Source organism: Chlamydotis macqueenii, chromosome 9 (assembly GCF_036417535.1).
Source record: "Chlamydotis macqueenii isolate bChlMac1 chromosome 9, bChlMac1.mat, whole genome shotgun sequence".
Classification (NCBI taxonomy): Eukaryota; Metazoa; Chordata; class Aves; order Otidiformes; family Otididae; genus Chlamydotis; species Chlamydotis macqueenii.
In genome coordinates, this window is record NC_141564.1 from 17308651 (window position 1) to 17336084 (window position 27434).

The 27434-nt window shown below is 48.9% G+C and overlaps 1 protein-coding gene across 2 annotated transcripts in view; it reads left to right on the forward strand.

Moving 5' to 3' along the window:
- The window catches only part of DIS3L2 (DIS3 like 3'-5' exoribonuclease 2), a 191717-nt gene that overhangs the window by 146416 nt on the left and 17867 nt on the right, over nt 1-27434 (forward strand). For both annotated transcript variants that reach the window (XM_086754853.1, XM_086754854.1), the window contains exon 15: nt 8241-8320. In XM_086754853.1, coding sequence (XP_086610979.1) covers nt 8241-8320 — 80 coding nt within the window. The remainder of the gene's footprint in view (nt 1-8240; nt 8321-27434) is intronic.

The following is a 27434-nucleotide window of genomic DNA, read 5'->3' on the forward strand; positions in this document are numbered from 1 at the left end:
AATCGTCTTTTGTCAGAGTACCGATGGGGCTGAGAGAAACGCGAGAGCTGGGAGTGCTTTAAAGTGAGGTTGGGAGACAGTAACAAAAAACAGCCAAGCAGTGAAATTTGGCATGTATCTTGTTAGTGTCACAATTTTTTTAATGTGGCATTTCCTAGGTATGTTTTGCTTTTATTTTAAAATTGATGTATGTGTAGAAAATACTTTTAACTTCATTGACAGTTCCCTAGTGGTCTAGAGCATGCGGTGCAGTGTCACAATTTGTTAGCTTCTGGAGAAGGTATTTTTAATCCACCAACGTAAACCCTTTGCAGTTGTATAATCTGTATTTAGTTTTGTGGTTTCCTAATCACGCATCTAGAGAATGAGCTCATCCAGTTTATAAATTATAAAGCGAACGGAAGTATTCAACCCTTCTTTCTAAATAAATCTGGATCCGTTTCTTCGTGGATTGCATTCAAATGCAGGCAAGTGTGAATGCTTAAAAATAAACTCATTTGCAGTTTATATTTTTGCCAAGTGGTGAAAGTTGTCTCCTGCCCTGTCTTTCCAGAAAGGTTCTTCAGCTTTCATTTGCAGCTGTGAAATAAAAGCCAAAGGTATGATGCCAGCTTGCCATTTTGATGACAGCATCTGTGCGTCTTTGCAAAGGATCCAGCCACGCTTCTTTCTGGTTTTGCTGTGCTGCCCAGCCACCTGTAGCAGAGGTTTTAGGGGCCCCTAGACAGCAACAGAGCAGCCCTCGTGTGTGCTAGGGAACATGTGTTGGTGACTTCACTCCCGTCATGGGAAGACCCCAGGGTCCTTGCTGCATCCAAGAGGAGATGTTTGGAGAGCAAGACCTGCTGCAGCCTGTGGGATAATTTGGTAATAGCTTATTGTGGCTGTGGGTCCCAGGCTGGGAACCTCTGGCCTAGGAGGTTAGTTTAAGAAGGGGGCAAAGCTATCTGCTATCTTCCCAAATGTCAGAGATTCCCTGGCTTTGCAGGTATTTTATGCACTTGTGGGTTGCAGGCAGCAACAGAGGAGAGGAATAACATTTGAATAAACTATAAGATTATAAAACAGAAATGAGTAGAGGGATTCAGGCCGGAGTGATACCCCAAATGAGTTTCAGCTCTGTTTCCTAGGCTGGATTGAGTTTCAGGTTGACGTTGTACTTTAGCCACAGACATGGATCTTGTAGCCTGTTAACAGAGGTAGTGTTTGAACTGATGTCGTGAGAGGGAAGAGACATTAAAGAGATTTGTTGCTTGAGTGGTGCAAAATGAGTAAAACCCAAGATGATGTGTTGTATTGCAGCAAGTAAGGGAGAACCCTTCTGCATGGGAGACCTCCAGATGGGAAAGCAGAACAGGAATGGAGAGGAGGTCTCACCCCCAGAAATAAGTCACCTCTTACACCCAGTTGTTCTTCTGTGCTGTGAAAGGGAGCGAGGCTGGCAAGGAGTATCTGTCAAACACAGCAGCATCGTCTCACATCCAGGAGCTCCAGGATGTGCAAGTTGGCTGGCTGCAGAGCATGCTGGGCGCTCAGCGTGATCGTTGCTGGTTCTTTCCTATGCCTGCTCTGCATTTCAGTTTGGAGGTCAACATGTCTCAGGAGTGGTGACAGTGGGAGAGGAAGAGCAGGTGCTGGTGACATCACCTTCAGAGCTAGTGACATCCCTTTCAGCCTGAGGAGCAGGCTTTCAGGACAACTGATTTTACCTTTCTGCTTGTCTCCATCACTCTTGGGGATTGGCAGTGCTAAGGACATAGGGCAGCAGGGATGGCTTCAGGAGCCTCCTAGGGAATGTAAACCTTCACCTGGAAAATGTGCATTTAGGGATGGGGAGAAGGAGTCTCACTGAGGAGGCAGTGGTTGAGATGGGACCAGTGTAGGATCGGTTGAAGACTTCCAACCAGTAGCAACAGCAGCCCCATAACCAGGTGCTGAGATTGGTCAACCATTCTCTGTCTGCAAAGCCAAAAGGGAAGAACTACCACAACCCAATGTGAGAGGTAACTAGTTGTGCTGGTAGCAAGTTTCCTCGTCTTTCCTCTTTCTCCGCTGTAGGACTTTTGGTCTCTCCTTTATTATCCCCATACGGTCCTTACAACATGCTCTTCAGCCTCTACTGAGGGTCTTTCTCCAGCAATTTTGAACTGCAGCACATACAGAAAAGCTCGTGGAAGGAGAAGCGCTTCGGTCTCAAGAGCAGCTTCTTTAAGTGAAAACACAGCTGTGAGGTTTGCAGCCTGCGCTCCTGTAAGGGCTCGTCCAGCCGGCACAGCCAGCACCACTGCAGTCCTTCCAGCACGCAGGAATTGGGAAATCCATTGTGAACAAGATTGAGTTTGATGGCCTGCGTGGAGGCAGATGGATGTATTTTTAAGGGACAAAGTGCCAGAAAACGCTGTGATTACGTTACTGGAGCATGGCTCGTTTTTTGTGGTTTTAAAAGTGAGTGTCAGGGCTTCAGGGCTATTTTTTTTTCGGGTCAAAACTGAAGTTTGGGCGGGGCATAGAAACCTGCTGGATGACTAAGTTTGTTCTTAAAAAGCTTTCTAGAGCTTGCTGGAGAGGGGAGCCTTCATTCTGAGAGGGATCTGATACTAGTCTCTTTCAGCTTTCACACAGATGGGGTTAAATTTGAATGTGTGCCAAGGGTAGAAAAGACCTCCTGCCTTTCAGGAGGCTGTTCTCCGTGTAATCTTTAGATCCAGTCCCCTGGTTTTTGTCTTGGAGGCTTGTGCCCTGCCTCTCCTTGCCCTGGGTGAACTCTTTCTGCTTGAATACCCCGCCACATTGGTGGAATTACTTCGAACGGTTATAACCAAGGCTGACCGAAGCATGCCCTTACATTGCCCCAGAACTGGGACATCTGAAATCTTTGACCTGGTTGCTCAGCTGAACCGATAATACCTCTCTGATACAGCGCATGCATAGAGAAAACTTTCTGTCTAATGACGAAGGTTTGCTGCTCAGAGCCAAGAGTGGGAACGAGGGAACCCAAGCCAAACCATTTACTCAAGGGGCATGCAGAATTTGCCTAGTCAAGTCAATGTAGGTACTGGCAGTGTTTCAGCAGCCAGGAGACTGCTCCTCATGCTCTCTCCTTGTTGGAGCTACCAGGCTTTATCGCATGACTGAGTCCCTAATTGCTTGCAGGTCTAAAACTTTCTTTAAAATGAAGATGGCTGCTGGCTGCACCGAAGCCCAGGCAAGCCTGAAGGTCCATGACAGCGTGAAGCACTGCTCCCCCTTTCTGAAAAGCCCTCTTTCTGCCCTTGGTGGAGGAAGCCCCAAGATACAGACAGCTTCCCCAACATCCCTTACCAAGGCCTGTCTGCTTGAGGAGGACATTAGGTCCCCCAGGGATCAGGCAGCACAAACCTGTTGGTGCATGGAAGGGCAGCAGCCCTTCTGCTTTCAGTGGTGTCTTGTGTCTGTCTGTGTGCTGGTTTGGTGTCTGCTCACCCCTGTCAGGGGAGTGTGGGGAACCCTTGGGTGCAGATGAAGCAGGTCAGTGTCTGATGGATGGAGGGAGCAAGGAAGAGCAAGGAGGCATCCCACTACCAGCCAACTGCTGGATTTAAGGATGTAGGAATAGAGAGCAGGAGGATGTTACCCGTCTAAGAGTGGAGCCATCGCACAGCCCTCTCTGCCCAGTGACCACTGTAGACAGATGACGACTTTCCTTGAGATTACTTTCCTCAAGGAGGTGGCATTAGTTCCACCTCAGGCCTGCAGTACGTGCCATCAAACATTACCAAGGATCAGCCACGTGTTACGAGTGCATTCTCTTGTTCCATCAGCCAATCACCAGGTAACATGCCCACACCTTCTGTTACTTTTGGTACCACAGAGGCAATGACATCCTGCCCATCAAATGGCCTGCTCCAGCCCCTTTGAATTTCAGCACCCTGCTCCTCTTCTCTTTGGATGTATTGCAATTGTGTCTGGTGGCGAGCGAGCCTATCCATCACTGTATCCACACAGATCCCAATTACTCCTTTTGACAGCTCTTATTCACACACCTCCCTGTGCCTCTGACATCTCAATTATTGATGGGGCTCGCCTGGTAGGCAGCACTCTGTTCTCAGCGTGGCGACGTTCCAGCTCCCTTTCCCATTGAGTTCACGCACGCACCATGCCGAGCATTTCTTTATGTGCAAAGCTATTGAAGTGGAAAGGGATCATTATTAGCATGAGCGCCGGGGCTACGCAGCCGAAGGGGGCAGTGCAAGCCAAATTGCTCTGCAGTACAGCACTGGGAAATTTCCTCTTCCCCTCCTCTCCCGGTGAGGCCCAGCAGTGTCATGTAAAATGAAACAATCTCATATGTTTAATGCTGAAGAACCCTTGATCTGATGAGCCTTCCTTGGGATGGGGTCACCCTGCGCTTGCATTTCTGTAAGAAACCTCAGTCCCCCGTTGCCCCTCAGGCATAAAATCTGGTATTTTGAAGAGCAGTGTCCTTTCCTTTGTCTTGGTAGTGGTTTGTTTCCTGGCTTCATGGCAAGCCTTTGCCTTCTGACAAGGAGGACTGACACACAAAAAAAAGGAGCATGCAGTGTTGGAGCAATGTTATCAAATTGGTTAAGAGTTAAAGCTGTGCCAGAGGGAGGATTGCAAAACCTGTGTGTTTTGTAGGACTTTGTGTGTCTGGGAGGCTCTGGATGTCTCGTGACATTGCTGTAGCAGAAGTCAGATAGGAGGAATGATAAAGTGATCGATCAGCTCCTGACATCTCTCCTGCCTCTAGCCTTGCCCTGCAGCCTTCTTTAATTCAGCAGTAAGCAGAGGTTTTGTGATGTGCTTGGTGAAGGAAGGCAAAAGGAAAGGGCGACTGCTGGAGAAGATCGTACCAGAGAGAAGCAGCAGCGTAGGGTGCAGAGAGCTGGGAAAGGACGCTTGAGTTTTGTTCTCGGAGATCTCTGGCAGCAAGCACCTCATAGATTTGCTTTAGCATGAGAGGAAAAATCTGTGGAGCAGACCTTCCAAAGCACCAAGGTGCTGGGGAGCATAAGTAAGAAGCTTTGCAGCTGAACGTGGCCATGCAGAGGTCAGCACATGTCTGATGATGGTCAGCAGAGCGCTTAGCCTCCTGGGGCTCCAGTGGCAGAGGGGACTCAACAACATGGTCTCTGGTGGATGTGGACAACCCTTTCAAGCTTACTAGTAAGCTTGTGACCTCTGCATCCCAGATTGGCTCCTGGCAGTGCTCTGCTAATCCTTCTCTACCCGCTTTACCTGCTCTTTTTCTGCCCTGTGATGAGTTTTGTCTGGGGGCTCCATGCTCTCTGCAGAGACCAAATGCCACCAAATGGGCAAAGGCAGCCAGAGTGTTGACAGTGGCCACACAGCCAGAGCTTGGCTATTCATTCAGGGTCTGTGAGGACTCCTGGCCTGGGTGACAATCACAGGTCTCCTCATCTCACTCCTGACTGACGATGACAGTGCATCAGCAGGGCAGAAGAGCAGGATTTTGTACATCGGCGACAGCACAGCTGCCTTGAGCTATGGTTGCTGGGACACATCTTTAGTTCTGTCTCTCCATGTGATAGCCTGACCCTGACATTTCTCTGAGTGGGGTCCTCTTGTCACTGTGGGTGACAGCAGCATCCTCTTGCCTGACAGTATTGCCCCAGATGGTCAAGCTGTGTACGGTCCCTGTTACACAGGCCTTGCTGGCTCTGGCGGGTAGCAGAGATGGCCGAGCCTGCCAAGCAGGGTGTGTTTTATTTGTCTGGAATACCATGAGCAGACAAAGAAGGGTTAAAATAACAGAAAGTTGAAACCCCATTATCTTTGGGAACTGTGATCTTTCCTTTTTGGGTAGGTGAGTTCCATGGGACCCTGTCCCTGCAGATAGTGGAACGGTCACCCTCCCACACCTGACTGCCCCACAGCTTTCCCCAGCAGCCTGTCCAAACAAGGCTGTTTTTCTTCCCAGCCCTTTTCCTTCCTTCCCTTCCCCGGCCTTGTCTCCTTGCGCAGAGCTGGCTCCAGCCCCAAGTGGTGCCAGGGGCCCAGAGCCCAGGTGAGCTGTAACCAGAGATGCTCAGTTGTTGTCCGCCAAAGCCCGCTTCACTGAAAGCTGCAAACAAGAGGCTCAGGCACTTCTGAGTTTGTCCTGGTCAGAATTATTGTTGAAAGTGGCCAAAGCCACGCTTTTGCCCAATTTTGCACTTTCTTTTGTGTTTCTTCTCTAGTGATTCTGCAGTGCAGTGCCTGTTCCTCAAAGCCCAGGACCGGGTGGAGCTCTGCCCAAGATAACTGCTGTTCCTTTCACCTTAGAGGTCCTTCCTGATACTCTAGCAGGAAAACTTTGGAAAACCTGACCCAGAAAAATGGCGTTGGGCAGTTCTCAGTTCCTCCTTCAGTTCCCCAAACTAGGGCAGCTTACTTGAGAGGACTCTGGTTATGGACCACATATGGCCAGCAAGGTGACCACTTGTCTCCCTTGGGGAGGCTGCTTTTTTCTTGCTGACCTCCTGCTCCCGTGGGGTAGCTGCCATGTGCCATCGTGGCATCTGGAGAGGCTGGAGACACAGCCTGGCTTCATGGATCTTGACCAGAAGAAGCATCCCCAGCTGGCTCTGCTAGTCCTGCCTTAGCCCCCTGTCTCCAAAATGGATCCAAGTAATTTGCTAAGCTGTCGTAAGATCAGAGCTTGCAGGAAGGGGGAGTTGTAAGAGGTTGCTGATGGGCAGTGGTATGAATCGTGATACGTGGACACGTGTTAACATGCTGTTGCAGGAGGATGTATTTCAAAATGGCTTACAGAGTTAGGGCATAGGAGTCAAGGGAGATCAGTTGGATTTGGCCTCAGCTTGGTAGTCTGCCCGTAACCTGGTATCCAAGATAGTGAATTGTTCGATGATTTCATGGTATGCAGCTTTGTTCAGGTCAGTGAGAGCACAGCGTATGACTTTGCTACCCTTTAGGGAAGGGAAAATCAGTGCACCATCTAATGATTCAGCACACAGGGTTTCTTAACAGCCTCCAGGAGAAAGATGTTTAATTCTGTGTTCATTCCTGAATCAGCCATTAGTTTGAGTTAGCAATTTCCCTGGAGCCCAGAGGAGAGGAGTCTGGGATCAAATGGAGTGGCTCAACACTGCTCTCTTCTCCTTTCCGTGTTTAAAAATGTCAGGCTCATCATGACAAACCTCCTTCAACTTTTAGCCCTTGCGATGGTCTTCGCAGACCATTTCAAGAGTCCTCAACAATCCAGCAGTGCTAACAGCCCTGCTGTTAGTCATCTCTGTGACCCCAAAAACCCAAAGTGCTCAGCGCACAAAGACCGCAGCGATCTCCTCTGAAGTGTGCTGCCCCTCTTCCCCAGCCTGCTGGGTCCTGGTCAGCGTCTGCAACCCTTCTGCGGGGCAGAGGGGGTGCGCCTCGTGGCTGGTGGGGCACTGGTCTGTGGCCAGCAGCCTTCCCCCGGGGTTGCTTCGATGCGCAGGGCTGTTGCAGCGTTCAGCCCCGCGCCGTTTTCTAGGCGGCTCAGTGTATAAAATCACTGGAAACGTTTTCAGCAAAGAAGTCTCCCTGCAGAACCGTTCTGTTGCTTGTTGAAAGAGGATTAATTTTTCCCCCTTAAATAAAATGAGCCATGTTTGAAATCCGAAAGCCCTTGCTGAATGCCTTCTTGGAGCTGCAAAGAAAGCAGCTTCCAGGTCACATCATAGCCTCCTGCCGGACGCGGATCCAAACTGCAAACCCTTCTAACAGCTCTTTAATAACTCCGCGCAGAAGGAAAAATCTGTCACCTTTCCCTCTGTGGTTTTGCCTCTGTTCTAATGCACTGGAGGAATGAGATGGAGCCGGGAAGGTTTTCAGAGAAAGACTCGTGGGAACTACAGCTGCCGATGGAGAAGACTCATTTCTTTAGTGTCTGAGGGGAACCGCAATCGCTTTGGTGAAGGCTGGTGTGTGTGGGTGGGTTTGGAGGGGTGAACCGTTATGACCCATGCATTTCAGAAGAACCACAAACACTTTATAGTAACAAAGGGTGGAAAAAGCGAGAGGTTTCTGCAACGCATGTGACTTTTCCCTGAGGTTTGGAACCCCGCGGTATGTTCCAGGCCACGGTGTTTGCGTGTCAGTCTCGGTGAGTTAAGCTTTCTTCCACAAGCCTCGCTTGAAGTTGCTGTGATGACTGAGAGCCTAAAATGTTGCTTTTTTTTTGTTTTTTTTTTCCTTCTCTCTCTCTTTTCGTTCTCCCCCACCCTCTCTCCTCTCTGCAGCTGAAGCTCTCGTTTACCTTGGACCAGGAGAGCGGGATGCCTCAAGGCTGTTATATCTATCAGTACCGGGACAGCAACAAGTAAGTTCTGCGGAAGATTACACGCAGCAGATAGAGGAAGGTGCATTGAAAGGAAACTGCCCTGCCTTCTGGCAGAGGAATCACAACTGCTTGTACCACTTAAAAGTAGATTAAAGCAGGCTTCAGGTTTGACCTGAAACTGGGAACAGCTCCTGTAAAGGCCGGATCCTTTAAAATGCACAAGGCCCTGCAGCCTCCTTTCTTCTGCAGCATTTAAAAGCTGCTTTTATTTGGGTAAAAGAACAGCTCTTGGGTACCACAGGCTCTGGCAGAACTCAGTCAGGCTTTGCCCAGGGGTGTTTGCAGCTCTGACACTGAACTGATTTGTGCTGGAGTGACTCTGGGAATATGGGCAGGGGGTAAAAGCATCCAAAGCTGCACAAGTCCCGAAGAGGGCAGCCCTCACTTCTGGTCAGCTGCGGAGAGATGCAGCATCTTGTTCTCTGTGCTCAAGTTCACGTGTGGGTTCACAGAGTGGCCTTTCATTTGTAGCCCCAGTGCAGCCACGCGCTCTGTTTTTATAAGGTACCTCATGATATTCAAGCTTTGGATGTGCTGGGAGCACAGAGTCCTCAATTTCTAGGTATTCTGCCTATTTTTACTAGCTGCCATAGTGAATTGGCACCTACGATGTTTTTACTTCAAATCACATTCTCATTATCAAATTGACAGCAGCAGCAGCACAGTTCAGGATATTTCTGTGTTTGCGCCAGGTTACTTTGCTTGAATACCAGCATGTCATAAATCCATAGCCTGCTACCTCTACCCATATAGTTCTGCTTCTTGCCAGTTACTGAAGGTTAACCTAAAAAAGAAGGATATATGAAATTGTCAATCAACGGAACAGCCTGTAATTACATCTACGCTGACACACTGGCGAGAACGGTCCTGATGAGGAAGAGGGACATCCACAAACAGCACCTACCCCTTTCTAAGCTGAGAAATCTGTGTTGAAACAAGTAATGGGATCATTTCTGGGAGAAGAGCTGAGAGTTCTTCCTATCCACCTGTGGATGGGTGATTCGCAGTTGGTACATAGTCCCATCCCAACTATCCCGGCCCCAGAGAAATGGATGAGCAGAGCTGGTACTTCCAGCACCACCAAGCTAACAGGCGAACGTGCGGTTCAGCGCAAAAGCATAAAATCACCAAGGGAAGGGTGTTTGGGTTTGAGGTTTTAAAAGGCGGCGGCACACAATGGACAGCAAGGAAAAGAAACCCCCCCAGACCTATTGGGGTTTGTTGAGGATGTTTATAGATCCAGTGTTTCTAATTGTGTGGTGTATATCTCAAAAATCAGCAGCCGTGGTTTTTTCTGTTGCAGACTCTCCTTTCCCTGGGCTCCGGTGGGTGTTTTGTGCCATTGTTTGAGGAAACTCCGGGGACAGGAGTGGAACTATTTTGTTTAAGTGCTAAGGCCAATAGCAATTCTGCTTGGAAACGTTGCTTTTAGTTGTGAGTGGTCCAGCCCGTGACAAAGGAGCTGTGGCATGTTGGCAGCTGTTGATTTAGAGATGTATGGCTGTGACTTGCGTTTCTGGCAAGCGTGGGAGCTGAGCCACCCCGAGCCATGGTAGATGGGATCATGGGTTGGAAAAATACGGTGCGGGCAGGGTGAGTGGGACTGCAAGTAAACCCAGACTTTGTGCACGTCTGACAAATCCAAACTGCAGTTATATCTCCCTGCGAGGTGCCGTACTTTGTATTTTACAGCTTGCTTGACCAACCGGAGGGGGGACAGGATCTCGTTTCCCAGAGGGAGCCTCGCTAAGTTTGCGCACATGCTTATCCCCTAAGCCCTGTGCATGCAGCCCAGCGCCTCCAGCAATCCTTGGCTGGTGAGCTGAAGCGTGAAGGTCTGTGCTACAACTGATGTATTTGTGCAGGTAAAACACCCTTGAGCCAAACGTGTGTTTGGTTCTGGTTGTACCCTGGGTGATTTTGGAGGAGCTCACGTGCACTGCAGCTTTATTGGCAACAGAGCATTGCATTTGAATAGTGTCGTGCGGCACTGGACACTGAGCCAAGCCCTGGACTTTTCGCAGGGTTAATTTGTTATCCATACAATAGCATGGCAGTTGCTGTGATAATTTTTCCTTAGCAATTTCCCAGGGTAAATTGTAGACCTTGTGTTCCCCCAAGCCCAGTCAGGCTTTGAGGGTTCTCATCAGGCCTCAAGGGGATGCTCTTCTGCATCCTTCTGAAGATGTATCTAGAAGTTAAAGCAATGGAACATTTGTGTCTGCACTGTGTTTTGGAGCTGTTTACAGCCTAGAGTAGAAATGCCAGCAACACACTGCAAGCTCATGTATGGGAAATACTGGAAATGTGCACCTCGGAGCCCAGCATCCTCAGCAGAGCACTGGGGCTGGAACCCGTGCTGGGGACAGACTCACGGCGGGAGCACAGGTGCATGAAGCTCTTGAGCAGCAGCTTTAACAGGAGGAAGCAGAGGTGATCCCACTCAACAGGAACCCATTCTGGCCTGGGGAGTGCGCCCAGTGTCCTGGAGATCTGTGTGAGCAGGGCTGTGCATGGCAAGGCTCAGTGCCACCCTGTCAGCTGAAGGAGTGTCTCTTCCCCTCCAAGTGGCAAATGCTGTTCCAAGCTGCAGCCAGACGGGGCCACCGGAGAACAGCGGATATTGGCCTCCCACTTGCAGAACAAAGGACTGCAGCATTGCTCAAAGTGTAATTACCAGAGCAATTAAAATTTCTATTGCTTAGGCTAGAAGTGCAAGTACCATGCAGGCTCTTACAAGGGCAATCAGTTGGAATTTGTTCCCTTTAAAATGATAAAACCCTGCCAAGGAATTTTTCCCCACTCCTGGCAGCTTCCCATTGCCTGTCTGCAGCAGCGTTCATGGGTACAGTGCTTTCCAAGTGCCCGCTCCGCTATCACACCGTGGGTGCCGAGCACCTTGAGGAGACCGGACTCAGCAGAGCCTTGGGAGCCTCGAACGGAGAGCAGAAGAGGTGCTGAGCAGCCACCTGCTCGCCCTCCAGCCCCAGCTTTAATATATTGGTATCCAATGGCATTTGGTAGTCCCAGTAGCGATCCAAGTGCTGTGGCTGGAGCTGTATGGAGGAGACAGGCTGTCACTGCCCCAGCGATCACAGGGGTGAGACCAGGGGACACCACTTCTCCCCTTTTTCCCTGCTCAGACCCAGATACTTTCCTCCCCTTGGCTGCCGGTGCTTCCCAGCCCTTCAGTCCGTCCTGGCCCCAGAGGAAACGACTTGACCTCACACGATGCAAGCAGTCTGCTTGCTCATTTTTAAGCCATGTTACTTAAATTCTCCCTAATGAGGGTCACTCAGTATAATCGACAGAGCACCAGGCTGCTGCAGGACGGCTGTCCTGCAATGGGAGCACAGTACCATGACATGGGGATGGCCGGTGACGTGTGCTGGGTGATATTCAGAACAGGAGCATATTGTCAGCCTTCACGTGGCCCCAGAGCAGTCACATCCAGGAAAGGACAGCCCTGACAGCTGTCCCTCGGTGTGACTGTGGCACAAGTTGAGTGTTGAGGGTGGGACTGGCTTTCTGCTGCTGCCTCTGCCCAGGCTGGGTTTCTCTGGCCCTGCACAGGATCCAATTGCAAAACCCAGCCAGGCAGTAAAAGACCATCAAGGCCGTTCACATCCACCATGGCTCATGAATCCCATCTTACAACACATACTGGTCCCCAGTCTAGGAATATGATACCGGCTGTGCTGAGGAAGCGCTGGCTGCTCGCTCTGAAGCCTGCCTGCACATCACGGCTGGTCCTACTCTTGTGGGCTGCCAGGCAGTGGAAGGATGAGATCAGTACATGATTATGAAGGACTTCTTCCAGCTCGAGAAGAGCTAAAGCCAACTTGAGATTCCCCTGGAAGAAATTCATTGCAAGAAGTTTGGTGTCTTTTGGCTGTATCCAAGAAATAGAAGTTTTAATCTGTTTTCTGCATTCACTGTCACTATCCAGACACTTCTCTGGAGACCTCCTAGGCTCTGCTCACCTACCCATAGCAAGTCTGACCCTTCAAATGCCTTTGTCTTCCTCCCAAGACTCTCTGGTTACTGTCACCTGTCTCAGATGGTGCAGTGTTCAGGATCCCTCCGATCCCAGACCCACCAAAGGAGCTGTAAATCCCTGTCAAAATTAATCCAGTGACATGGGCCATATTTGCAGGGCAGATGTGATGCTTTCTGGTCCCCCAGCTGATTCTTCTCTAGCATGGTTTTCCTTCTCCCTTAGCCTCCAGGTGTTGGTTTCTTTATTAGCTCTCTTTCTCACGTCACAGCTGCTGACTTTGCCAATAGACCAGCCTGCAGTTCGCCAATGAATTTAATTTTAATTCCTTGCTGCAGCTGAGGTTTGTGTCAGGATTATGAATTTGCAGTGGGGGTTTTCATGTTCTCTTCAGAGTAATTTCTAAACCCAGAGGAGCAGCATCTCGCATGGAAGCAGTTAGAGACCTCGTACAAAAGCAGCGTTGGAGTATTGATCATTTTTTCTCTCCAGGGACCCCGCGTGCTACAGATAGAGCTGCTGTGCAGTGTAGCCACTTGCGGGCAGCACCACACAACTCTTCAGGATGAGAAGTGAAAAATAGCTCCAGTTGAAAGGAAAAGTGGTGCCCCCTTTTATATAGAGATCAATGATGCCTGGTACATTGGATTATCACTTAAAACACCAGGACTTCAAATGCCAGGGTGCATGCACTCCTGACGCTGACAGGCTAGTGATACATAATGCTGTTTGGGTTACCAGCTGAGCTCCTCTATGCAATCTTTTCATAAGGTGAATGTAATATCTGCAGTGATGCACCCAACGTTACATCAGGAGAGCCAGCCTATAATTATGCTTGAATTGTTGGAATGGGTTATTTGTCACAAATACATTAGCTCACTCCGTGTATTGCTGCCATTCAGGGCTGCAGCAGGTTTGGTGTAAACAGAGCTTGGGTGGAGGTTTGGGGCGTTTTATTTTTCTGAATAGCACAAAGCAGAGTTGTTTGGGGTTTATTCTCTTTTGCTAGGAGAGCTGTTGACTGGGAGTGCTAGGAGCAAAATATGTAAAGCAGCTGACACAGCATAACTGATGTATTTTCAGAGGTACTTCCCAGATGTACAGCTCATGTGCTGGACTTTAGCATGGACCTGGTTGCTTTGCAATGAGCTGGCAAGTTTACCGTAGTATGTTTTGTTCCTTGTGAGAAATTGAGGCTTGCAGAGTGGCTTGTTTGTACAAGGAGCTACTGCACAGCTCACACAGTCGCTGGGTGCCTGACCTGCCTTGTTACGTGGTTCTTGCACAGCATGCATCCCAGCAAAGCAGCACTGCTTGTGTTGCAGTAAAGGAAGTGGTTGTCTCCCCTGATGGCATCTGATTTTCTGTTTAGTGATCAACAAATAGATGCTCTGCCCTACTCTGACATGCCTGGCCAGGGATGCCTCTGAAGGTGCCATCTTCTCTTGTTTGTCTTGTCTGGCAGACTGGGATTTCATGGGAAAAAATCCAGATACATGTAATCCCGTGACATCACGGGCTTGGATGGGTGCTGGATAATAGCAGCTATTCACCTGAAGCTTATGAAATGCCCTGTTTAGATTTCAGATCAAAATAAAATTAATTCAATTTCCAGAAATGGATCTGCCAGCCAACGTCAAATTCTCCAGGGCAGAATTTTCATTTTAGGGTGCCCCATTGGACAAGGTGACTTAGCTGGGATGAGGCATGTCCCACTGCATCACAGTTCTGTGGGCGCACCTCTGCACATTCCTAGCTTTCTGCAGATATTGTCCAAGTCTTGCTGGATTCCAAGTGGCTGAGCTGCCCTGTGACACTTTCCTGGTGAGCTGTGGGGGGATTTAGCTGGCTTTGGAGGCTACAGAAAAGCATCAGAGGCAGTTGGGTAAGGAAGGTATTTTCGTTAGGAAGGTATTTTTGTTAGGAATGCCACGATTTTGATTGTAACCAGCCCCTGGGTCTGAAACTAAGCCAGCCTCCCCTGGGCTTAAAACACTACCAAGCTTTGGTGGAAGGGGTATCTGTGTGGATGAGAATGCGATTGGAAGCAAAATGCAAGCCAGGGCATGAGTTAGCACTGCAGAGAAAATATACTCGACAAATGAAGACTAAGCAGGTTGGAGTTTTTCTTATGATGCCATGTCTTGGTTTTTGTTTGACTTGTTGGCACTAAACTAAGTCAGCAGGTGATGTATATCCTTCACCTGCCAAATTATTCTCTCACTGTACGTGGAGATAAACCAGTCCTGGGTTTGGCATTGGTTCAGTGTAGGGTAAACTGCCCAGGAGAATAAGTCTGGAGATTGACCTTTAAAACTTCAAAAGATGCATAATCTTTCCTGACTAAGGTATGAGCTTAATTTTTCACAACCAAAGACTACTGGGACATAGGCTGCAAAATAATCTCGGTCGCCTGAGAGTCTGAGCAGCAGAGAGTTGTTCTTTCCTTGCAGAAATGTCCCTTTCTAGGTGAGGAAGAAGGGCTCTTGCAAAACGCACTGCCCAGGTACTACTTAGGTGCTTTTCTAGACACAGGCCTACCTCCTCCTCCCATCCAGCTGCTTAATAACAGGTTTCCAGTCTGTCAGTGCTGTAGAAATAGTCACTGACAACTGCTTGGGGCGTCAGTGCCATGTGGGGGCTGCAAATGGAAAAGGTGATCAAGGAAACCTGCCTTTCCCCTGAGAAAGCAGATGGGATTTGAAGATGACCTGACCCCTTCCAAATGAACATTTGAGACTTTCTTTGATGGCCTACACAACATCCCACATTCACCAGTAGATCTCTCTCTAAATCCTCATGGGGTACCAGAGCAATCAATGTGTGGAGGAAGGACTAGCCTCTTAAACCCATGTGAGTGCATGACCTCCCTGCTCTCCCTGGGTTGAATCGGGGGATTTTGTTGACTTCTCTGTTTCGGAGTGTTCACTTGGAAAGGAGCTGTAAAACCTCCTTGTGTCGGTGTTAGATGCCTGGCAGTCAAATAGGTGAGAAAATCAGCTGCAATTGTAATTGAGTCAGAGATGCTGTCTCCATGTGTCATCCCTGGAGATCTGTTTACATATCCATTTGTTTAATAGTATGTTTGGAAGCCCTCAGCAACGTTTCAGCACCATATCCTTGGCCTATATATCTGACTCATGCCCAAGGCAGTGAGCTATATCTGGACTAGAATTGCTAACCTATAGATCTGGGTTTTCTTAGTAGCCCTGAATCAGACGAGTCTCTGATTAGCCCTTAGGTAGATGGGAGAGGACAGGTCTGATGGGGGAAAGAGTGAATAATCTTCCTTCCACAAGCAGCATCTCTCAATTTCGCCTTGAACCCAAGTCACTGGATTGATTTTGTGTCCAAGAAGACCCTCTCCTGAGCCAAGATCTGGTTAGCAAATCTCCACCCTAGCCATCCCTCTCCCAGCAGCGTTTATCGGCAACATTTTTCGTAACAAATATGGAAAAGGTATCCTTGTTTTGGCTTAGTCTCTGTGTCCTTGAATGTACAGTCATGGTACAGAGCAACTTCTCTGTCAGGTAGAGGTTTTGTTGTCCACTCTGTGGTGTTACAAGCAGGGAGCACTGGCACCAGTGGGCAAGTGTGCATGCCGCCTTCTTTTGCTTTGTTAGGATGTGCTTTAGGTACAAACTAACGGTGGAAAGCTGCATGCAGTGGCCGACAGTGGAGTAAGACCAAAGATGATGACGCGGATGCTGATTACCTGGACCATGTGTTGTGCTGGCGGCGATGAAGGATGCTCTGCTTGGAGACAGACCTTCCAGTCCTGCTCGCCAGCCCGGTGTTTGATCAGTGTTTTCTGCCTGGGGAGAGCAAGAACTTCAGTTTGCCGTGGGCAGGACTTCTCTGGTCTGTTCAGCACTAAGTACCTTGGTTCCCCAGGGGATCAGCAAAGTAAACTGGAGTAACCGGCTGGATTGTCAGCCAGCTGGGATTGCTCTCTCGTAAAGAGCTACTGGCTGAAAGCTGAAGCATTCAGATTAGAAATAAAGCACGCATTTGAAAGGCAAGAGAGATTAACCACTGGCAAAATGTCCCAAGAGAAGACCAGGGAATTCGCCATCTCTCACGGACAAGCGCATTTCTGGAACATCCTAGCAAATCAGAGGGTGAGAGTGGAAGAATCTCTCCTTACCCTGTCCTGAGCAGCAGGGGTGAGCAGTTCTACTTTTCTAGCTGCTGCCATGCTTTGCTCTGTGTCTTGCTGCTTTTTCAGCTGTTTTTCTACAGTTCAGAGCAGTTACATCAGTCTGGCAATTCTGTTCCCTCCGCATCTCCCTGCTTCTTCTCTGTTGAAAAAAGGAGCTTCAAATCACAAGCATGTTTTGTGTGTTCTGCTCCTCACAGTGTCAAGGTCACCCCAAGTGGGGTTCCTGTTACAGCTTAGCGCTTTCACCTCTTTCAATTTGCCATGCATCAGTCAATCTGGAGCCTAATGGATTTGTAACCTGGCTTTGCCTGTATCGTCTGAGACGTTCCCAGCAATGTAAGAGGATTTAGGCACAACTTCCTTTCAAGTTAATGGAAAGATCTTGCTTGGAAGAAACCTGCTTGAGGATCTGAGTGTACTTTGCATTAATGTTTCCATTAATTTTAATGGGAGATGGTTCTAAATTCCTCAGATCAGCTTTGAACGTCTTAAATTTTGTGTCCTTCACCTGTCTTATCTAAAATAAGGCTGATGAGCAGAAGCACACTTAAATGAGAAGCATCATTATTGGCCAAGATGTCCTGCGTGTTTTTCTGCCTCTGTTGATCTCTCTGGAAATGTCCTCTTCTTTGATGGCCTCACTGGACCACTCACCAGGTCACTGCACGCAGGGCAGGAGGCCCAGGGTCAGCTCCCAGCTCTCAGCTGTCCCTCGCATGATCTCTGACAAGTCACATTGTCTATCTCTGTTCCACTGCTGTCTGTAAAGCAGAAAATACTCTTCTGGGGCTTTTTTATTAGCATTTATAAAGCACTTTGCAATCATCAAACAGGAGGGAATAGAGGAAAGCGAACTTCTATCGTTGCCACTCAAGTCTCAGTTACTGGAAAGAGGAATGGTTCAGCTCTGCTGCTTTGGACACAATTACCTGCCACACTTCGTTTGGCTGGTGTGGGCAGAGCCCAGCCTGGGTTTTAGCCTGGGTAAGGTCTTGTGTGTCTTTACTGGTTCTGTGGGGCATGCTACTCATTGCACTGGTCTCGTGAGCTGAGCAACTCGGTATCCCCCGCTTCCTCCCCCTCTCTCCTTGCTCTCTGCCCTCCTGCTCCTCCATTAACTTTGACACTTGAACACAGCAGTGATTAACTGTTACTGAGCATCTCTTGCTGATCAGATTGCTCCTCGCTTCTGCCTCATTCAGCAGAGCTCTTGCTTCCTTCTCAGCTGCTGGTAGATATTTATTTCCTTCTCCAACTGAGCTGAGCAGAGACCGACATCCCTACTGCTCATTGCATCTCCCATCCCCCTAGTGAAAGCCATCCCTGGCAGAGCTTTTGTGCGTGTTACATCTCTGGCATAATCTCATTTTGCTCAGGCAATCCAAGTTAAACAGCCTGATTCAGTAAAAGAGTTGATGCAAACCATACTCATCTCAAGATAATCAGGTTAGCGAGCAGCTACATATGCAGTTGTCCTGGCAGACAAGACACTGGCTTGGCCCCACTGGAGGTACCCCTAGGAAGGACTTTGTGGTCAAATAGGACGTAGGGAGGTGAGGAGGCAGCTCTGTTGCAGTAAAACAGGGCACCCGTTGGAGAAGTCATCTTACTAATGAGGTTTTCATGCTTTATTTATGCTCAGTGGTCATTTGCAGTCTTGCTGCCAGACAGGCACCGTCTGGTGTGGTGCCGTTTGCCTGGCGACCTGGGGCTGGGCACGAGTGTCCATATCCCAGGGGAGCGGGCAGGGTCCACCATGCTGAAGAGATCTGGTGTGACTTGGTTGCAGTGTAAAGCAGGAGGGGCTGGGAGCAGGCTGCCTGTGCTCGCTCCCAGCCGAGCCAGCCAGGGGTCAGTTCCAGCCCCCAACAATTAGCGAGACAGATTGAATCTGGATTGATCTGTCTAGTTGTGCAGAGGGAGCCAATTCCAGCAAGAAATTCTCCTTTCCCTCTGTCTCCGTGATAAAAGGAAGGAGACCTTGTCAGATTTCTGGGTAAATGGCAAGTGCAGGGCAAGGTAGAAGTAAATGTTGTGCTAATGCGTAGGAAGAGTCATTAGGACAGAAAGGCATCGTCAGTGGGGCCAGGCTGCAGCTGATCTGCATCCCCGTGTTATGGTGTGCCTCACAGTACGTGCAAAAGGCAGAATTCAACAAGGGCTCTGCTATTTATTGCACGTTTGCAGGAGAGGGCAGAGAGGCAGAATCTGGTTCAGAGCAAGAATTTTTGGCACCAGTAACAGCCTGAACCAGTGCAGTGGTGTTTGCTGCAGGGAATTCGTAGGAATTGCCTCCTGGTGCAGTTGTTTCATAGATGCACTGGGGTCACTCAGATCTTTGTGGTCCCTACCCCCATCAAGAGGAAACTGAGGTTGTGGGAGAGCAGAGGAGAAGGGACATCTTGCTTCAGGGAACGTACGGGAGCAGGAGTATGGTGCTGAGCTAAGCTGAGGTTTGTCTCTTTGGGGATGAGTTTTTGGGAGGGTGAGTGGGACAGTGATCAGTCCCTGACAGAAGCCAGTAGAGGAAGATCAAACATCTGCTTCATGCTGTGTGTCACACCAGCCATTCCCAGGCTCCACAGCCAAAATAGGACGACACCAACAGGGACACTTAACTGAATGAGTGCTGGCCTGCCCTCTCTTTCAGCCACATCTTCATGCTGTACTGTACAACAAAGACATCTGAAAATTGGGCAGGATGTTTTCAGGGAGGGGAGTTAACCCTGAAGGGTGCAGTGCTCTGATTCACAGCGTGGCTCCACAGGTGGTTCTGCCCGCGCAGCCAAGGGGAGAACCTTTGCAATGAAGGGCTGGCTCTGCTGCACCAGGAGTGCTCAGTTTTTCAAGGATGCCATAGAAAGCAGCCTGAGGAGTAGACAGAGCACAGCAGCCAAACCAGTTTGGCTTTGCACCACTGCAGAGGGCAACATGCAGGCCTGGAGAAAACAACCTCCAAGCTGCCTGGCCGCTCCAGAGAGCAGAGAGAGACAAAGGATGCTTGTCCTGAGATCCGTGGTGGGTGCAGCCATCCCCAAGCTCCCAGAAGTGCAAAGGGATGCACTTTTAGCTGACGGAGCAGTCCAGCTTTGTGCATGTTTATTCAGGGCTTTTTCCTGCACGATGCCAGCGCGAGAGCCCCTGCTTGTACTTGTCAGCTCAGCTATTGTTGCAAAGTATCATTTAATAGCAAGACTTGATTACAACATGCAAATGTAGCTGCTGGGGGACTATCTCAGAGGTTTGTGGAGATTAGCTGTTAAATTGGCCAGTGCAAAAACATTATTAAGCAGAGAACATAATTACTCATCTTGTGCTTCTGTAGTGTATAGGAGAGACAGATTTGTTTAAAAGCCAGCGAGTCCTATATAGAGAAAAGACTGGTGTGAATGCCACATCATGTACTGCTGTATGCTGCAGTGTATTTTATTAGAGAAGCAATACTTAATAACAACATTTGGGAACTTGTGGAAGGAATCCATTATATTATTCTGCACCATGAAAGCAAACCTAATGCCTCGTCTGTGTGAAGGCTGTGCAGATATTGAAACATCTCCTTTTGGTAGTGGTTGATTGCTTTTATGGAGATTGTATCATATGGAAATAAACAAATCCAGCACTTGATGTGAAATCTGGGAGCAGGGTTTTAGACTCACGTATCTATCTTCTGTCCGTGCACGTTCCCTCTGAAATGCATCAAGGTTCCCATTAACACCTTAAACGGGGAAAGTAGGATTAAAGTGAGACTGCCAGCACATACCAAATGAACAGCTAGGCATGCACTTGCTGTTACCATTTCAGTCCTAGGGTAGTCTGTGGGGTTGCTGGAATAAAAAGCTCATGTGTGTGCAAGGATGCAGGGGGAAGGATCGAGATGTGGGGAGCTTGTTAGTGCTGCAGACCTGGTTTTTGGAGCAGGTTGTGGTTCATGGGTTTCCTCCTGCCCTGTGGCTCTCAGCAGTACAGGCTGGGCTTGCAAGGAGCAATGCGGTGGCAGCTAAAGAACTGAAGTCAGATTTAAAAGTGCATTTGGCTACTCAAAGCCCCAGGCAATTTCAGGAAAATCTTTAACAGAGGAGTCAGGAAGGCTGAATTAGAGGAATAGCTTGTTCATAAGGGAGCATGGTTCCTGCAGTCACAAGTGCTGGCAGGGGAGCAGCTCAGCCCTGATTAACGTCACTGGGCGCTTCCCATCCAGCATCTCAGTCCCCAAAGAGATGCTCTGCTGGGGCTTGGCTTGTCTAAGCAGGAGGAAGTATCCTCCCAGGCCTAAGTGGTGGAGATGAAGACTTCAAGGGTTTTTGATGGGAAACTCCTTGCTGTCCTTTAGTTGCAGCTCAAGAGCATTTGTACACCATTAATTGCTCCCCGGGACGGTTCCTGTGTGACTCAGAGCTGAATGCGGAGCTGCGGATGGCTGCTGCTGTGTCAGCCTTAGCATCCTGGCACAATGTGTCCCAGTCCCTCTAAATTTGAATTTGCAGCCAGTCCCTCCTCTGCCACTGTCTGTGCACACGCAGGCACACTGCCTTACTCCTAACCTGCTCTATACTGGTAAACTTGCCAGTGTTGGAGCCATCAGCTGTTCCACGTGGTGAAAAGAGGGAAGCGACTGCCTTGCTTGTGACTGGTATTATTTTTGACTCAGAGCCTCAAAGCACCTTGAACCCTGAGACTGCTGCTCACCAGCATCTCCTGGTGTGACTGCTGGGCAACTAGGAAGAGCTCTGACCGCATCCAGCAGCAGCATCTCCCTGCTTTCGTTATTCAGTGCCAAAGGGTGATCCTAAAAATACCTGTGAGCAGATTGCAAGCCATGAGTGTCAGAGAGGGCAGCCCTGCAAAGGTCTTGTGTCACCGGGGAAGGGAGAATGACGCATCTCATCATCACTGAGCATGAAGGGATGGTACCTGAGCCGGGCACTGGAAGAGGGTAGGAGCAGGGGCTCAGTCTCAGCAGGAGAGACCACCTGAGGGTGGTTCAGCCCCGTCGGCAGCAGAGCAGGAAGGGACACGGGGCGGCATGGCCTGAAATGCGGAGCTGGGGCAGGCTTAGTCCCTGCACAGGCACATCTCAGTTACGGCTATTTTTTTATAATGATCTTTGATAGTTTGTAATGAAGCCAAGCAGTGGGAGAAACCACATAGCAATATTTCGTAATAATTTTGCCCCAATTATATGAGAGCTGTGTGTATTCAAGCTGTCCGTGTCTCTCGAAACACCACATGCACTCTTTCAAGCTTCATATCCAATGATCAGTGCTGATAAATGCAATAAACTTCACGTGGTGGTAGAGCTACAGCAGGATAGCCAGAGAGAAGGCAGAAGTGATGTATTGCTCTGTTAAGCAGCTTTTTGTGTGTGTGTGTGCAGCTTGCTTGAACAACAGACTTGCCTGTTAGTCAGCTGTTAACCTGTTCTCAGAGTCTGGAGTGCAAGAAGTCGTTTGTGTGAGCCTCTTCTCTGGCAGGAGTGGTGCTGCCTATGGGAGATGCCCTCAGCTGCAAACTGTAGAATCATTGAATCACAGGATGGTTTGGATTGGAAGGGACCTTCAAGATCAGCCAGTTTCCAACCCTTTGGGCAGGGACCCTTCCACAAGATCAGGTTGCTCAAAGCTCCATCCAACCTGGCCTTGAACACTTCCAGGGATGGGACATCCACAACTCCTCTGGGCAACCTGTTCCAGTGCCTACCCACACTCATAGTGAGGAAGGAAGTAGCATAGGAAGAGTTGGTTGCAGTAGTTCTTCCTTCCATGAACAACAGAGTTTCACTGCACTGAGCTGAAGAGCACAGTTTGAGGCACGATGTGCTCCTAACTGGTCCTAAGAGTTTGACACTGCTGCTCTGAAATCCTGGGCTGGAATAAAACTGTGATAATTAATGGAGGTTAAAGTGCTCCTTCTGCCTGTGAGCTGGTTGGAAATGGAAAAGAAGAACCTGTCACAATTGTGACTGGCTCTAAACTGCTGTCAGGCTCTCCTCCTTCCCTTCCACTGCCCCAAGTGGAAAATTGTATTGGAAAGCAGCAGTTAGAGCACTTAAATCTTTCCACAGTTCATTTCAAGCTCCCTTTTTTCTTCCCAACCATTCCCAGGCCAGTTCGGGGCGCGGATGGGAGACTGCGTCTCTGGCTGAAACTTGCAGGATGTTGAATAACAATGGGAGAGTGGCTTTCAAAGAGGGTATAATGTGCTTGGGTTGCACGTACCATAAGCTGTATTTCCCATGCTTTGACATTCAGCCCATCCATGCATCGCTCCTGAACTGTTTCCTTTCCATAATGGGATCTATCTCAGTCTGTTATGAAGGAAGGTCCATCATTTCATGGCCACTTGCTCTTCTCCTGTCTCACAGTATTTTCAGAGCTTGGGAAGGACAAGGGAGCTGTCTGCTCAGTCTGAGCTTGGAGGTTGCAGTGCACCCCAGCTATGTGGGCTGTTCTAGGCTGGCACTCTCAGATTTGCAGGTGATTGACCCAGCATGTAGATCTAGCAGCCAAACACAGATCTAGGACTCAAGTTGTTCACATTTGACTGCCGAGTATGAAGACATGACAAACTGGGTTGCCTGGAAGGCATATAGCTGGTTGGGGTCCAACCACCGTAAGAGATCCAGCCACTGAGGTCCTTCTGTGCCAGGGCTGGAGCCACTGTTGTGCTTCCAACAGCAGGGTCCTTGCAGGTGGTGGCTTGCCCTGGTGATTCCCAGTGTGGACTGGCACATTTGGGTACTGGGAAAGTGGGGGGCACTGCCATACAGTCCAGGATAGTGATTTACAAACAAAAGGAAGATCTAACATTGTGCTTTCTTCTAAACGTACAGAGCTACCCTGCTCATTCAAGGGTTAAGCAATCTGAGAGATGGAGCACCCAGAGCCAGGTATCTGTCAGGCCTGGGCTGGAGGCTCACCAAAACATGAGGATATATGGTTTTATTTCTGTTTTGTCATTTGGAGATTACTACTCAACGTCTGTAGGACAAGAAAGCTCCGGGGCATCTTAGGATATGCCCTGTGCTCCAAGAGAGGTTGTTGTTTTGGCTTTGCAGCACTCATATGCAAAGGCAAGAACCGGGGCCTGGAATGCTCCTTTTCCGAGGATTAAAAGGCACTGCCAAGACTCTGCAAGATCACAGTGTTGCAAATCTTATCACGATCCAGTGCTGAGGTCTGTTGGTTTCAGCAGCAGCAATGTGCTGACAGATCCGTGTGCCTGCTTTTTGGTGATGGTAGATTTTTTCAGAAGGTTGGTCTGTGCTGCTGAGCTCTGGTTGTAGCTTCCAGTTCAGAGCCTGGAGGGTAACATTGCAGCAGTTATAAGATCTTCACCCAGCAGCGTGTTAGATTTTGCAGACCTCACTGTGAGCAGAGCTTGTTCTTTCTTTTGTGTGATCTCAGCAGAGGGACTGTGATGCGAAACAAGAGTCCTTTCTTACTAATCCAGCTCTGGGCTTTAAGAATATGATTCTTCCTTGCTTAGAGCAGTAGGTCCTGTGCTGCTCATCCTTACCTGTTATGGTCTCGTTGAAACTACTTCATCTGTCCTCACCTGTCCATCTGTCTGTAAGTAGCTCCAGCTGGAGACAAACAGCCGTCTGCCACCACAACCGTTCATCCTCCTCTCTGACAGCAAGCAGGCCATTCATCACCCACTCCCACGCCACGTGGCTTTCCCTGTTGTGCACTGAACACCGGTAGGATGTTTAGCTGATTCTTCTCGATCCCGTTGCGTAAATGAGGCTAATTTCAGCCTGCCGTGATGTGTGGGCTCACTGGAACGTGACTATAAATCCAGACCTGTACATTTTCTTGTAGTGGACAGCGTGCTGAAATTGCATTGCTGCCTTTAACCTCGGGTTGTCCTTAGACCAAGCCAGACCCTTCAACCTCTACACCAGTAAATCAAATCGCTTTTGCACGTACAAGTCAAGAGAGAGAAGTTATGGGTGGAAAAGACCTGTTGTACCTTGAATCTGTCCCACTGCAGAGGGGGTAAGGCACTCTCAGGAATTCACGGCACAGCTCCAAGGCTGCCTGCTGTGGCTAGGCAGGGTGAGAGTCATGCCTGGGGTATACGTCGGGTGGGAGTCGACTGCCTACATTTCCTCCAGCTTTTCCATCCTGCTCATCTCTGCATTTCGTTCCCTTGGCTTTACTTTTGGGAAAGAAAACTGTTGTTGATTGTATATTCAACAAACCCGATATGTTCATCTCCTGCTCATTGTTTTCCACTCAGAGCTATGCCTGACTTTTCTTTAGAAGCATGTTTTTCTCACCTAATATTTAGTTTAAGATTGTAGGAGCTGGATATAAAACCTTCTGGGATGTTTTAATCTGCCAAGAGACTGCCTGAAAACAGAAGTTATCCAGAGTATTTCAGTAGTCCCTATTTTGAAAACATCACCCCCAAATCCTGTGCTGCCCATTTCCTTTTCATCCCCTTGTCAACTTTTATTGGTTGTTTTAACCCCAATCTTCTGTCCATGTCCCCTGTACCTTGCTCCCCTCCCCCTAGGGTTTCCATGTCTTTGAAAGTCTTGGTAACCAGAAGGTTCATGTGTTGTGCTTTGCAGTCGTTTCAGACCAAGAATAATACAGCTGGAGCCAGCTGGATCCCTTACTCGTATTGATACAACTATTCCTCTTAGCCTGCCCACACTCCGTGCTACAACTGCAAATCTGAGGTTGAACCAGGGCGGTGATGGACAGTGCTGTGAGCCCTGCTCCACAACCCTGCCTGGAAAGCAGCACCCCCAGCAGAGCATCCCACAGCCAGGGAACAGCTGCATTTGAGCGTTGTCCACTAAGGACCTTGCTAAGTTGAATATGTTTTCCTGACATGGATCTTCTCAGAACCAGTGATCTCAGTGGTCGCTCTAATTCCCTTGATCTGCAGACAGTTTCTCCTGAGCAATCCTCCTCTGGTGAGGCCTGTGCAGTCTGGGTGATTGCTTCTCCTGGAGGTCTCTTCCTCTGAGCCCAAACAACACTTCTGAGCATGGTTAAGAACTGGAACAGGGACCCAAAGGGACTGTGAGATAGTTAACCTTGGAGATTGCTAGATCTCAAATGGAAAAGGCCAACCTGATCCAACTTTGAAGTTATCCTGCATTGAGCAGGAGGTTGGACCAGAGACCTACAGCAAAAGAGGGCATTGCTTAGCAAGTCACTTCTTAGCTTTCACTTCATGAGCATCAAGGGGTATGTGTTGAGTTGTTGTGCTACCACTGCCTTTGGCTGCCAGCTTATTTAGATTACTTTCCCTGGTTTTGGCCTTTAAAACTTTTTTTGCTAGCTTTTGTTGTTCATCTCTTCCTGAGCTTCTGCAGGCTCCTGCATGTTTGTCCCTGAATCACATCCTTGTTGGTAGATGGACACTCTCCCCAGTTGTTGGCCATCTCAGGGTATGCTTCCAGTCTGGGATGTTTGTCCCTTCTTTATTTCCCCCTTGTCCATCAGTTTGTCTCCTGCTTTGGAAGTAATCAACTTTTCAATGCCAGGTAAGCAGGGAAGAAGCAAAGACAAACACTGAAGGGAGAAACACACACAGGGTGTGAATGTCTGCTCAGCTGGAGCGTCTGGGAGAGCATCAGCTTGTGGGGAACGTGGTACAGGAAGGCTGGTTCTAGCAGTCTGTGACTCCCTACGGCACTGTCAGTTCTCTGGGTGATTAACTGTTTGTTTCTCCCTTGCTGGAAACTTGTCTCAGGTTAAAACACTGTAATAGAAAGCTCGGGTTCTGGAGCGATCCCAAGTGTAGGTTAATATTTGCAAACTATCAGCTTCAGGTTTTGTCTCCATCCCTTGCTAGCACAGAGATAAAATCCTTTTAGAAATCCCTTTTGATCTTTCTGGTTCATGACATGGCTTTAGTAAGACACTTTCCATATGAAACTGGCAAATGTCTTAATGGAAATGTAAGTTTTTTCTCATCCCTTCAGGGACCAGTAACAGATGAGGAGCCCCTTGCGTACAAGGGGCCATGGCTTTATAATGGAGCATAGGTGATGGACAGTGTCTCTGCAGGATACTCGTGCTAGGAAATGTCAGAATGTTATTTCTGCCTCAGTGGCTTAAGATCATCTGTTTACCTAATGGACTTACATTTGCATTTTGCAGGTGTTGTGTTAATATTAATGTGTTGTCTGAATTGTTAATATTCCTTCACTTCAATGTTACATTAATGAAGGCTGCAGGGGATGGAAAAAAGATCTGGCTAATTAATTAAATGGGCAAAAAGCATCTTTAGCTTTCCATCATGCTGCCCTTTGCTTCCACCTAATGGGTCTTGGCATTTCTGGTCAGCAGCCGTGTAACACATGCTGCTGTATGGAGCATTCCGCAGCGGACTTGCTGGTTTCTCTGACCTGTAAATCACTTGTGTAAACTTTTAATGGTGAGGAAAAGGGCCTTTCATTCCAGCTTCCTCCTTTCAGTAGGACACGCAGCCTGGTAAGAGGCGGTGTGGCCCGATGTGTGAGGCCAGAGACTTTCCTGTCAGGAGAGGGGCTGTCTGCGTTTCTTCAGGAATTCTTTCCATTCCCCTCTTAGCAGGACTCTGGATGACGTTAATATTATGCGTCTTGTCATAAGCTCTGCTTTCAGAGCCAGTGGCGTATCAGGCTGCACGTCTCAGGAATGTGGACTGCCAGTCCAGCTTTGGGCACTGGTTGGAGGTCTCTCCCCTCTCCTCTGCGCCGTCCCAGACCCAGCTGGGCTCTGGGCTCTTTTACCCACTGGGAATTCCCGTGGGCTGGAGAAAACTGTCTCTGGTCCCTGCTCTGGCCCCAGGCAACTGGGCAGCACCCCTTCCTAGGAGCATCTTAACGCGTTCCTGAAAGTAAAGCTTGTGATTGCTCTCGTGAGACCCGTTAGCTGAACACAGCTTTGAGTTGTGTGCATTACTGGTCACTGCTTGTCCCTCACCTG